General features: G+C 33.9%; 2 protein-coding genes and 1 long non-coding RNA gene across 3 annotated transcripts in view; 1 reads left to right on the forward strand and 2 right to left on the reverse strand.

Moving 5' to 3' along the window:
• Positions 1740-12421, forward strand: part of LOC109846976 (methyltransferase-like protein 1) — a 23166-nt gene continuing 12484 nt past the window's right edge. The window contains exon 1 of the mRNA XM_020416220.1: positions 1740-1949. The gene's annotated coding sequence lies outside the window, so the exon portion shown is untranslated. The remainder of the gene's footprint in view (positions 1950-12421) is intronic.
• LOC109846982 lies at positions 5938-7329 on the reverse strand. Its single transcript, XM_020416227.1, has 5 exons — positions 7275-7329; positions 6924-7031; positions 6707-6829; positions 6078-6371; positions 5938-5992 (listed from the first exon to the last, which is right to left on the reverse strand). The coding sequence occupies exons 2-4, from the start codon at positions 7009-7011 to the stop codon at positions 6112-6114; spliced, it is 471 nt and encodes a 156-aa protein (XP_020271816.1). The 5' UTR covers positions 7012-7031; positions 7275-7329; the 3' UTR covers positions 5938-5992; positions 6078-6111.
• On the reverse strand, positions 7416-8825 carry LOC109846988. The gene is made up of 3 exons (XR_002248590.1): positions 8498-8825; positions 8046-8095; positions 7416-7450 (listed from the first exon to the last, which is right to left on the reverse strand). It is a non-coding gene; the product is annotated as an uncharacterized LOC109846988 (long non-coding RNA).

Genomic DNA, 12421 nt, shown 5'->3' on the forward strand with positions numbered 1-12421 from the left:
AAAAGCTCTCACAACAACCAACGTAAACTCTCCATACCCTCAAAAATGGAACAATGAAGAGCCGCTCCAACCTAAGTGAGGTTAGTCATCTAAAACTTAAATTTGGAACCGAGATAATCTGTGGGATAAATTTTTAAGGTGTTAGTTACATAGAATTAAAACTAGAACAAAATTTTACAGTGTTAGTCAAACAGAACTCTAACAAAACTAGAATTGAGATAATGGTACAAAATTATCTCACTTTTTTTATTTTCCTATATAAAAATGAGAGTTCTAGTCTCTCAAATTATTCCAAGTTTTAGCTTGGAACTAGATGGTAAAAAACTAGAGCTCATATTTATTTTGTTATTTTTTATATTTCTTTTTTTTCCTTTACTTTTTTCCTATTATGATTATCACCATCATTAGACCATCATTATAATAATAATTGTCAATATCTTATAGTCTAACCAAAAGTTATTTAATAGTAAAGAACATTCTTGTAAGCAATTATCAATCAATAATAGTAAGTTTAAAATACATAAATAGTATTTATATCTTCAAAATGCATAAATATATATTTAATGATTATAAAAATTTATCCCATATTATTTTATTAAAATATCATGCTTCACAAAATTGTTCCTATTTATCCCACTAACGAAACATTATTCCACTTTAATAATTATCCCATTTTGCATTAAAATGTCCCAATTGACTAACACCCGCTGAAGGAATTTGCACAGCCTATTTCAAGGTGTATAAGGAACTAGAATAAACTCATATATCCCATTTTGCATTAAAGTGTCCCAATTGACTAACACCCACTGAGTGAATTTGCATAGCCTATTTCAAGGTGTATAAGGAACTAGAATAAACTCATATATCCCATTTTGCATTAAAATGTCCCAATTGACTAACACCCCTGAAGGAATTTGCATAGCCTATTTCAAGGTGTATAAGGAACTAGAATAAACTCAAAAACTCAAGTCCACAATCTCCTACTGAAATCACATATTAAAAAAAAAGTAATAATCAAAAAGATGTATAGAATCATCAGCTAGTGCACAGAGAGGGCACACGGAACTTGCATCCAATCCTCTTTGTCTTGAGCAACGTTCTCGTTAAAAAGCTTGTTGTGTCGTGCCAATCAAAAGATTGTTATTTTTTATATAGGCCTCTACAACAACCAACGTTCTGTCACTGAGCGGCTTGCTTAGGTGGGCTGATCTATTCTTCTATATTTATAGGAGTATCTAAAGAATCACTGTTCATACTTACTACTCTTGATACAGTAATTTATTGTAGCATAAATAGTAAATCGGATCTGAGCCTCTATACTTGAAGCTACTGTTTATCCTACAATAATTTACTATATTATAAAAAGTAAAGCAAATTAACTATATTAAAACGTGGATTCTCCTTTAAATATAGAGGAGTAGATATGATTTCTAAATTAAATGTATTAAAACTTAGATCATTCTTTAAGTATATAAGAGTATATATAATTTTTAATTTTAAGCGTATAATAATTAAATTAAATATGTTAAAACTCAAAGGAAGACAAATTCTAAATGCGGGGATTAAAAAAAAAAAAAGGAACCGAGCGGGGTGCACACTGGTTAGCATTTTAAAGGGGGAAAAAACGTATTTATTGGAGCCGAAAAGCGGCCCAAACACGCAGCCCATATCCGCATGCAAAGGGAAAGGAGGGGTTTTTCAACTAAACCCAACCCGACCCGCTACCATTAATTCCTATTTCCCCTCTCTTCCCCTCTCTCCAGTTATTTCCCCAGAACCCGATCCCAACCTATCTCCGCCGCCATCGTCACCTTCTCCCGCCGCCTCCGCCGCTGATGAAACCGGCCACCTCGACGGCCTCCTCCTATTTCTCGACGCCTCCTCGACGCTATCCATCGCCAACCTCCGAGCGCACTTCCTCCGCCTCCGATCCCAAACCCTAGCCCAAGGTGACAACTTTCTCTTTTTTATTTCTAGCTTCTACTATATTCTTGATTTTAGTAGGTTGTTTATAGTTCAGTGCTCTCTTATAATTGTTTTAACAGTGAATTATTAGTTAGTTTACAACTTTAATTAATCAATTGAGTGTTATATTATTAATCTAATTGAGATGAACAAAAGCTATTGTTAAGTGTTATATTAAATAAAGTTAGTTATTGACATATTTTTATGCAATAAAATTTAGTTAAATTAGTTAATATCAGTTAAGCTTATTAGCACTGATCTTGCTCGCTGTCACTGTTATTATTTTAATTTAGGTTTTACTGTTTTATTTAATAATGACTAATGAAGTTTCATGGTTTGTTAAATTAGAGTGAGTTTGTTAATAGTTCTAAGTTTGTTGATGTGCTTTCATTTGTCTGTGGTCTTTGTGACACTATTTTGGCTATTTTTTTATCAATTATTATAATTAAATAGTAAACAAGGAAAAATGCCTAGGCGCCACCTAGGCTTACGCCTAGGCCCCGGCTCAAACGACTAGTCTGCGTAGCGCTTTTTGTAACATTGCTAGCATCATGAAATTCTAAACCACCTTGAGCTTTTCACAAACATAGAGTTTTCCATGGTACCAGAGGAACTGTATTTTTATTATCACCACCACCCCAGAGGAATTTCCTACAGTTTTTCTTCAACTTCTTTAATCACTTTCTTGGGCAAAATAACATAGAGGACCAAAAAATATGTAAACTTAAGAGCACAGAGTGCACTAATAATGATCTTCTAGCATACGATAGGAATTTATTGCACCAACTCTTTATTTTGCCCAAATCATTTCAATTAAGGGCAGCCAATCGAAATAAGAAGGGGCTTTGGCGGTGAGGGGCACACTCAAGTAGCCAGGTACCTGATATGGAGAAATCCTTCACTCTATTGAATACTAGTATGTACCCCGTGCCAAGCACGGCCCTCGCCTCTTTTCTACAATTCGTTAATGTTGTTTGATGCCCTCGCCTCTTTTCTACAATTCGTTAATGTTGTTTGATCTCAATTTTATTTTTATTTTGAACCGATTTCTACAGCTAGCAACTATGATTTTATTTTTATTTTGAACCGATTTCTACAGCTAGCAACTATGAAGAACTTCAAATGAGTTGCATTTGATAAATAGATGTCTAATAATATTGTATGGTGCAAATATAACAATACTACTCCAACAATTCACACATAATGGCCTAATAAAACAATATATCTATAGTTCTATAAATATCCCCTATCAAGTCTCTTCACAGCTTTGTGCACATAAACCATCCCAACCTCCTCAATGTCAACAATTAGATTGTGTGTAAGAGAAAAATCTATTGAGTAACATGAACAGTGATTCTCATATCCTTCCTTTTGTATAGAGGAGTAGATATATAGGGGGAAAAGATGAGTAATAACTTAAGTAAGCAATAAAACAATTTTCTTCATTCTAAATATCATACATATATTATCTTCAGTTGGTGTGCAATATAGCTTGCAGACACAAATCAGAGACTGAGACAAACTATTTTCCCTACCTTGCAAATAGGTTGTTGAGGATTTCTCATATTTACTAACAAATTCTCACACTTAAGATCAAAATGGACAATATTCTTTCCGTGCAAGTACTCCATTCCAAATGCAACATCCATTGCAATTATTAGCCTTTTGCGACGATCAATCGTTCTGCTAATAACAGATGTTGTTAACTATTAAACATAGTTGGCTGGAGCCAAATACATGTTAAAACCACTAATAAACATCCTATAGTATATGGAAACTGCAAGCAGAACTACACAAAGATCATATGAAGCTTGCACCTATCTTTTTTTTGTAAAAATTGCTTCAGAGAACCATTGATCCGTGACAGTTGCTAAAATCCCATCAGGACCATCACGGACTACACCATAAAAAGATACAACATTTGGATGATGTAATGAACTTAATGTCAAAGCTTCTTTCTAGAAATCTGCAATCTGTAGAAAAACATGAAATGATTAATATCAGTAGCCTATCCTCGAGTCTATAAATAGTTCTTCTCAGAGAGAATATATGACAGTGATAATGATTTTCTAAAATAAAAAAAAAGAGTCTATAAATAGTTCTTCTCAGAGAGAATATATGACAGTGATAATGATTTTCTAAAATAAAAAAAAAGCAATAAGGACAGTTGAAGCATTATGGTGGAGTGATGCACATATGAACAGGAGAAGCCAGACATGAAAATGCAAATGCAATGAAAGGCAACATTTCTCAAATAGAAATCATAGAGCAATTGTGTTTTTTATTCATGTATTAACCTGGAGTATCTTAAGATTTAAGATCATAATATGTAACATGTATCATAAATGCATGTCATATCACATTCAAAAGAAGTCTACCTAGTGTTTGTGTTTGTGTTTGTGTGTTCAGAGTTGGAAAATCGAAGTTAATAAAATAAGCCGAAGCAGAAGAATGGAAAACTCGAATAATTTATTGTGACAACAGATGCTCTGGTGACTGTGGAGTGATGCCATATTCTAGATTGAAACTGACCTTAGACATATATTAAGGGGCTAAAATCACATCACCTCAATACTCATAGTATTGCTGCTGAAAAATCGAGTGCAATTCATCTGCTAATTTCTTGTCTCTCCAGCATTATGGAGGTTGAGTGTATGTCATATTTTTAGGGCATCACTCCGTCATGGAAATATTGGCGCTATATTTTTAGGGCATCACTCCAGCTCAATACGATCAGCATGCTTCTTGTTAACCACGATACTAATTATCACTTATGCCAAATATGTTAAACATGTGATTTAGGGCCGCTATAATTTTCCGCTTCTTGAAATTGAAGTAAGCCTGAATATAGGGAAGCCCAAAAAATCAGTAATCCATAAGATTGAAAGCCTATTAGACATCAAATAGTAAATGTTAGAATAAGTTAGTCTAGCATTCATATTGTGGCAAATAGTTTCATTATCTATGGCAACAGGAAAGCAAGGACCAAAAAGAGTGAATCTTGCTCAAAACCAAAGATAAAAAGGAAGTTGTTTCTCCTCCCTTTTGGAAATTGATCTAACTGTCCACAATCGAACTTCATGTACCGCTAATTCTTAAGTCAATGCTACGTAGTTCCACATTAGTCATCTTTCGCTAATTCTTAAGTAATTTTTCTAGAAGTAATAATATTTCTCTGAACTGATTTGAAGTTTTTTACTCTTTCGTAATCATAATATAGTCTTTGATCATATTCTTTTGAGTTATAATTGTCTTTAAATATCAAAAATTACTAACATCAGTTCTTGAAGTCCCAAAATCGGATTTTTTTTTACTTGTAATCATTAAGCTTAAAACATTTTCCAACATTCTTTTTTACATGTCACGGTAGTTTTTCAAATGCTAGAATAGTCTGTTTATGCTACAGTAATAATGCCCAATAATCTGAATTCATGTGTTTAGAATATCAACTTATGATTATATGACTGATTGAGTAAATATAGTTAAAAAAATTATGCAATGGGGATCAAATTAAATACCTTCATAAGAAGTTATAGAAGAAACATTTTTGCCTACAAAAGGAGAGGGGAAATAGATTACAATTGCATTCCAAGGCCAATATTTGTAAACACATAACTAATAATAAGAGTAACATACCTTCAAACTCTATAGTGCTGTCGTTACCATCTACAGAATTGTCCTCTACACAAATAAGGACATATTCATTGAGCAAACTTTTATATGAAGAGAAGAAAAAAGTATAAATGATTGAAGTTAATACCTTCAACCTCCAAGTTAGCATTGGTATCATCTAAACCCATATTATCAGTTTCTCTTGCATCCATATAGAACTTAATAACATATATCAGCATAAATTTGACATAGAAACATGTTTCAATTGGCGTAAAAAAACATAATGTCCCACCGTGGACAAACTGATAACTATTTATCAGTAAATTTAAAATTACATTATAATTTTTTTAGGAAATTGTAGTTTGTCCATCTACTATTCTATCAAGATAATCCAAGCCTTCAATAAATTGAGATCCTATACCAAATACAAATTGTTGAGACACTATTATATACAACACTTGAATTATTAATACTAAAAGTAAATAGGAGGGAAAAAATACCATGAAAAGAATAGTCAATATAACTTTGTACTGACTAAGCAACTTCATTGTCCGCTATGCCAACTTTAGTTCTTGGGCTGAAATTATTTGCACTCCAAGCAACATATTGCAGAGTTCTTCTATTTTGAATAACACACTTTCCAATTTTCACTGGGGGATCGCATTGGTTCAATAAGCTGTCATTTGATGAAAGAAGATTTCTCAAAGCTTGTCTTTGGTTCATTTGAAAGCAATTTGCACCCTTGCCATCCATATATAGTTGATTTTCAGAAGTTGATCCATCTGTCAGGTTCACTAAAGCACTTGAGTCCATTAGGGGAATTTGATAATGTGCCTATCTTATTTTGTGATGAAATAGAGTTGGCACCAACATTCCTTAGAATAGAATTGGCCGAATGTAGCAATGAATGTCCAACTGCAAGTTATAGATAATTATAATATTTATTTATTCCAAACAAACATGTTAATTGAGGTATCACAAAATGGTCTGGAAAAAAGTGGATTAAGCTTTAATTGATAAGGCTGCACATAATAACAATTCATAAAACTTATAAACTCTTCAATAGATATTCTCTCTTGTAATGCATTTTTTCTAACAGGAAAACTAAAAAATATTGTCTTACACTTACCATTTGAAATATCACTCAAGGGTGTTCTTGACTCATTCAAAGTTTGCACCCTCTTGTTGCATCTAATTCCTGTGGTTTCATTAAAAGCATCATTTGTGCCTGAATAAACAATAACAAATTCACCTGCAACACGATATGATAAAAAATATAAAGTAACTAATTAGACATCATAACATAAAATGGTTTACAATATATGTGAAGAACTTTTAATTTTTACCTTCATGAACAGTTGTATTGTTTAAATGCTTCTCTAAAATGATCATTCTTCTTCTCATCCTAGCATGCTTCTTGTCCATTTGATGCATACGATAAAGTTTTTCGCCTTCTAAAAGATGTTTAGTAAGTAAATTAATCAAAGAAATCTCTCTACAGTAAACATAAAATCAAACATGACACAATCAATATCATCAGTACAGAAACTTAGAGATGGGGATGGGGGGGAGAGAAATGCTTTGGGGAAGAAAAGAAAGAAGATCAACGGATTAAAAATCAATCAGTTAGAAGTTAGGTAGAAATAAACTTAAGAGGTTCATTCTCAAAGCAAATGGATGAATGGCTCATAGCCTACCTTCACTCAAGTCTCCTGAGAATGATCCAAAGACATGTAGTTCACTGGAGCCCCTCGTGGAGGAACCAAATAGAATCTATAGTAATGCAATGCTTACTATAGATTATTTTGCTCGCAGCCCGTCTTCACTCAATATTGATTTGGAAAGCCTCCAAAGTCAGGTAGTTCACATAAGCCTAATTTGAATTTAAAAAATAAATTTTTTTAAATGTTCATGTTATAATTGTTGAATTTAAAACTAAAGGAGTCAAAGTTCAGTAAGCCTAATTTGAATTAGAAGTGCTCAAGAAAGATTCTATAAGCTTCTAAAAATGTTCATGTTATATACTTAAGTCATTTTCCATACTTAACGAATACTAATACTCAAATGAGTTATTATGTTGAAGATAATCAGTTTCATCAAGTCGCTTCAGAGATTTACTATAGTTTGGGGATTGCAGCTGTTCTCCATGGTCTTACCGGAAAAAAGTAAGATTAAAATGTCTTAGTAGATCTTAAACATGCCTTTCATAAAACAGTTTTTGTTGCATTTAGAAATAAAGGAACTAAAGCTTAATAATACCTGTATTTTTTAAGAACTATAATTGTTGCATTTAAAAATAGCGGAGTTACATTTAATACTACCTGAATTGAATTAGAAGGGCTCAAGAAAGATTTTATTAGCTTCTTGTCGTTGCTTATTCTAGCAACGGTATAGCTATACGTATTGAATGTATAACTTGGACAAAAAATTATGACTACCACTAATGAGAACACAAACTAAAAGCATACCATGACAACAATAAATCTATCGGTTGTGGGCTCCGGTCCTATATGAGCCCCTGCATAAAATAGTGAAATTTGATTAGTTACACAATATCTATTAATATGCCCTCCCCCTCTCCCGCAAACCCATCCTTCAAAATAAGAAGGAAGTAATTTTAAGTAGATAGAAAATCCAACAAACCTAGGTAGCTAGATCTTAGCAAATGCTTTATAAATGTTGTCTTCCCTGTAGAATAATGACCCAAAAGCATAACCATGGGCTTGGCATCAAAATCACTATTTGTCTAAAAAAGGAGCGTTCAAAGCAAAATCAGTAACATACTATTATGCTTGTATTCACTTATAAAAAACCACCAACTACAACCCCCTGAAGAGCTTAACGGCTGATTCATAAAATGAAATGAAACTTATAAGGTGTTTGCCCATGAGAAGAGGAATATATGTATTGCATAACTCACCAGCAAAGGAGAAGCAAAATCATTAAATTGATAGGTAACTTCCAATGGCTTTAATTTTTCAATATATAGTTTCTTCAAGCCATCAATAATCGAAGTGACAGAGCTTAGAGGAATCTGAACAGAAAAACAATAACAGGTAGTACAGGAGCATACAAAATATAGGCATAAAACAATATAAAAATTAATATAAAAAGGACTATTTTACTGAAAATCAGTGAGCAGGTAATAATCTGTTAGCAAAGAAATGCAATAGTTAATCACATGAAGACTTGCTTCCGAGGATATTGGAGAAAGAATTCATAGTTTGATTGAGATTGACACTGCAATAGTTGATCACATGGGAAAAAGCGATATTGGAGAAAGAATTCATAGTTTGATTGAGATTGACACTGCAATAGTTGATCACATGGGAAAAAGCCAATGTAAACATAATAAGCTTGTCGGGTCCGTATCAAATCATAAAGATTTATAAATGAACTGTAACCTTCATATTAAAAGCATCATATGCAATTATAATCCTATGCATTATATACATACAAAGAGTAAAATACATTTCAACTACGTATATATAAATGTTATCAATTAAACTCTATTATCCAAAATTTGAGAATGCTATTCAAGAGGACTAATTTCTAAGAAAAACAATTTCCTCTAAAACATATTTCTTATATTAATAGAAATGCAACTATTATATATAAAGCTAAACTAATTTCCAAGAGAACTACATCTTTTGCCTCTTTTTCTTGAATCAGATTACATTTGCATGTAAAGCCTACAAAGAAAGATGTAAAAAATAATTGTGATACGCGAATACTTTAAGGTAATAGCAAAATAGACCAATATCATAATGTATCATTTATGTTGATAAATTCTCAAGCTAATAAGAAAAGCAGACATTTATAGTAATAAATAATTAGTTTATTGAGAAGCTCTTAAAAAATCTGGAAAGCACTTGATGTGGAACCATAAAATTCTATCCATCATAAATTCACCATAAAATTCTATCCATCATAAATTCATGTACATTTAGCTCTTCAATTGCAGAAAAATCATGATGAGTAGCTATATTATTGAACCCATCCTTCATTAAAAAATGCTTCTTTTCCCATATATCATTAACAAATATGATCTCGATTCAACTAAACTTCATACTCTATTCTCAAAATAAAATTAGGATTGTCCTGAATCCAGTTATGAGCAATTACATAATCATACCCAGCTGAGGGAAAACCGAAGCTTGTGTCGCCTGCGGGAAAGCAGCAGAGATATCCAACGCCAGCAATCCAACATCCGAACTCATGCTCTCCTTTGAGTGCTCACCGAAAGCAGCAGAGATATCCAACGCCAGCAATCCAACATCCGAACTCATGCTCTCCTTTGAGTGCTCACCTGTTAATCATTTAGTCCCAAAAAATAGAAAAAGGAAAAAAAAGATAATTTCTATATTTAGGCTGAAATCGATGGACCAACAAATTCTTTCTGTTTATAGGAACTGGAAAATGAAGGAAAAATTGAGGTCAACATGGGGAAAGCTGTTACCTTGATTTTTTGATAGAGGAACCATAGCCGAGGACGCGCTCGAACTCTTCGAAGTCGATGAAGCCATTGCGGTCGGCGTCGGCGTCGGCTGCGGAGATCATGGAGGTGATGACGTCGTCGGCGATGATCATGGATTTGAGGTCGCTGAGGATGATCGGGGAGATCTGGATGAATTCAGAGAAAGAGAGGGTTTTTTTGGTTGGAATATAGAGATCAGATCTGCGACAGCCGCCGACAACACAGTCGGAACCTTTCACTTCTCCATTGATCTCGCCGAGGAGATCCCGATCTAAGACTCCGATGTCGGAGGTCTCGCCTGATCGTCCTCTGAATCCCTAATCGAGTCGGGGATTACTGCTGACGACGACGACGATGATTTCTTGAGGCGTTTGAGCTTAGGTTTGGGGATCGGCGATTGTCGATCCTCGGGGATCGGAAGGCCGAGATCGTCTTCGATGATTCTTGAGGCGTTTTTTTTTTTGTCTCTGGTGAATGAGGATCGGGTGAAAAGAGGAGGTGTTTTTTTCTCTGGTGAATGAGGATCGGGGGTGAGAAGAGGGTGACTTATAGGGGGGCATTTTGAAATTTGAAATTTAAGCTGCCGTGGATACACTGGGAGAGGAAAGAGAACAGATGTGTATAGTATTCTCTGTTCATGATACAGTGATAAATTTACTGTTCAATTTACTATGAACAGTAATTCTTTGATCCTCCTATTTGTATAAAGGAATAGATTACATAGAATTTCCTGTCTCACATCATGAGCAACACCACCAAAAAAGATTTTGACTTTTGTCCATATCTGCAAGTAATCCTGAGGCACTTGAGAATCTTAAGACACTCAATTAGAAGCTTTATCGGCTTGATCTCATCTTTGCAAAATAGTAGGAGGTCATCAGCATATGTCAAGTGTGTAAGCTTAAGGAGTCAACACTCTGGCTGAAACTTGAATAAGGGGTTACTGATAAGAGAACCAAGACATCGAGACAAATACTCCATAGCTAGTGTGAAGAGATAGGGTGAAATAGGGTCCCCTTGCTGATCTCTATTATCTTGAAAGTATTCACATAATTCTCCATTGATGACCATAGAATAATTCACACTTTGCACACATTGCAAGACCCAATCAATATATCTCAAAGGAAAACTAAAGTGCATCAGGATATCATGTAAGAAATCTCAATTGAGGGTTCATATGTTTTCCTAAGATAAGTTTTAACCATGAATCTAGGACTTGTATTTCTTCTTCCATAATGTTTAGCAATATCTTGAGCTAATAAAATGTTGTGGACAATATTTCTACCCTTGATGAATGCACCTTGATTGGGACCCACTACATCTTTGACGACATTCTTCAATCTGTTTGTAAGGATATTTGAAACACATTTGTATATCACATGGTAACAAGCAATATGTCTGAATTTTGAGGCAAAAGCACGGGACTTTACTTTAGGCGTAAGTACAATGGATGTAGAATTTACCTCTCTAAATAGTTAACTGTGCTTGAGGAAACTCATCACTGCAGCATATACATCCTTTTCAATGATATTCCAAGTTTTTTTTATATAAAACTTAGAAGAAAGACCATCTGGGACAGGGTTCGTCTTAGGATTAATCTGAAACAGAGCTTCTTTGATCTCCTGGATAGTAATAATTTTGCATAACTGAATGCAATTATCTTCAGAAAATTTACCCCTCTCAGGCTATAGGACCAACAATCTGGACATTAGTAGAATCCACAAGCTTATTCTTATAAAAGCTAATTAGTTCATTATTCACATCTTCCTTATCGGTAAGCTTAACTCCCTCTCTCTTATAAAGAGCAACAATTTATTGTTATGCATCCTCTGCTTGATGGCTGCATGAAAGTATGAAGTATTTGGATCACCCTCATTTATCTACTTTACCTTTGCTTTTTTGCTTCAAAATTTTTGCTCCATAACTCAATATTCTTCTATATTGCTGAATACATTTGGCTTCCCATTTATAAAGCATTTGATTGGAGGACATGTTTGAATTTGTTCTTGAATTCTCTCCAACTCCTGTTTAGCCAGCTCAATTCTAGCTTTCATGCCACCAAAGATTTCTTTATGAAAGTTTTTTAAAGCCCTCTTCACTCGATTCGGTTTAGTAACCAAAAGATTTCTTATGAAAGTTTATTAAAGCCCTTTTCACTGTTTTCAGTTTAGTAACCAACCTGAACGTAGGAGTCCCCGATACTTCAGATTTCCAAGCTTGCTGCACCTGCACCACAGAGAGAAACTGAGGATAAGAGCACCACATATTACAGAACATAAAGGAAGATTTTTTTTTAGCTGCAACATTTTGAAAGAACAATCCCATAGGGGAGTGATCAGAAATAACAGGAGAAAAGATCCATCCATT

The sequence above is a fragment of the Asparagus officinalis genome, chromosome 1 (genome assembly GCF_001876935.1).
Source record: "Asparagus officinalis chromosome 1, Aspof.V1, whole genome shotgun sequence".
Classification (NCBI taxonomy): Eukaryota; Viridiplantae; Streptophyta; class Magnoliopsida; order Asparagales; family Asparagaceae; genus Asparagus; species Asparagus officinalis.

What these genes read in the sequence shown, in the direction of transcription:
- LOC109846982 (XM_020416227.1), bottom strand. Translation starts at nt 7,011, where the DNA reads ATGCATCAAATGGACAAGAAGCATGCTAGGATGAGAAGAAGAATGATC. An exon ending in CAATACAACTGTTCATGAAG is followed by an intron (nt 6,830 to 6,923) that starts GTAAAAATTAAA and finishes ATCGTGTTGCAG; the next exon opens with GTGAATTTGTTATTGTTTAT. An exon ending in CTTGAGTGATATTTCAAATG is followed by an intron (nt 6,372 to 6,706) that starts GTAAGTGTAAGA and finishes CAAGTGCTTTAG; the next exon opens with TGAACCTGACAGATGGATCA.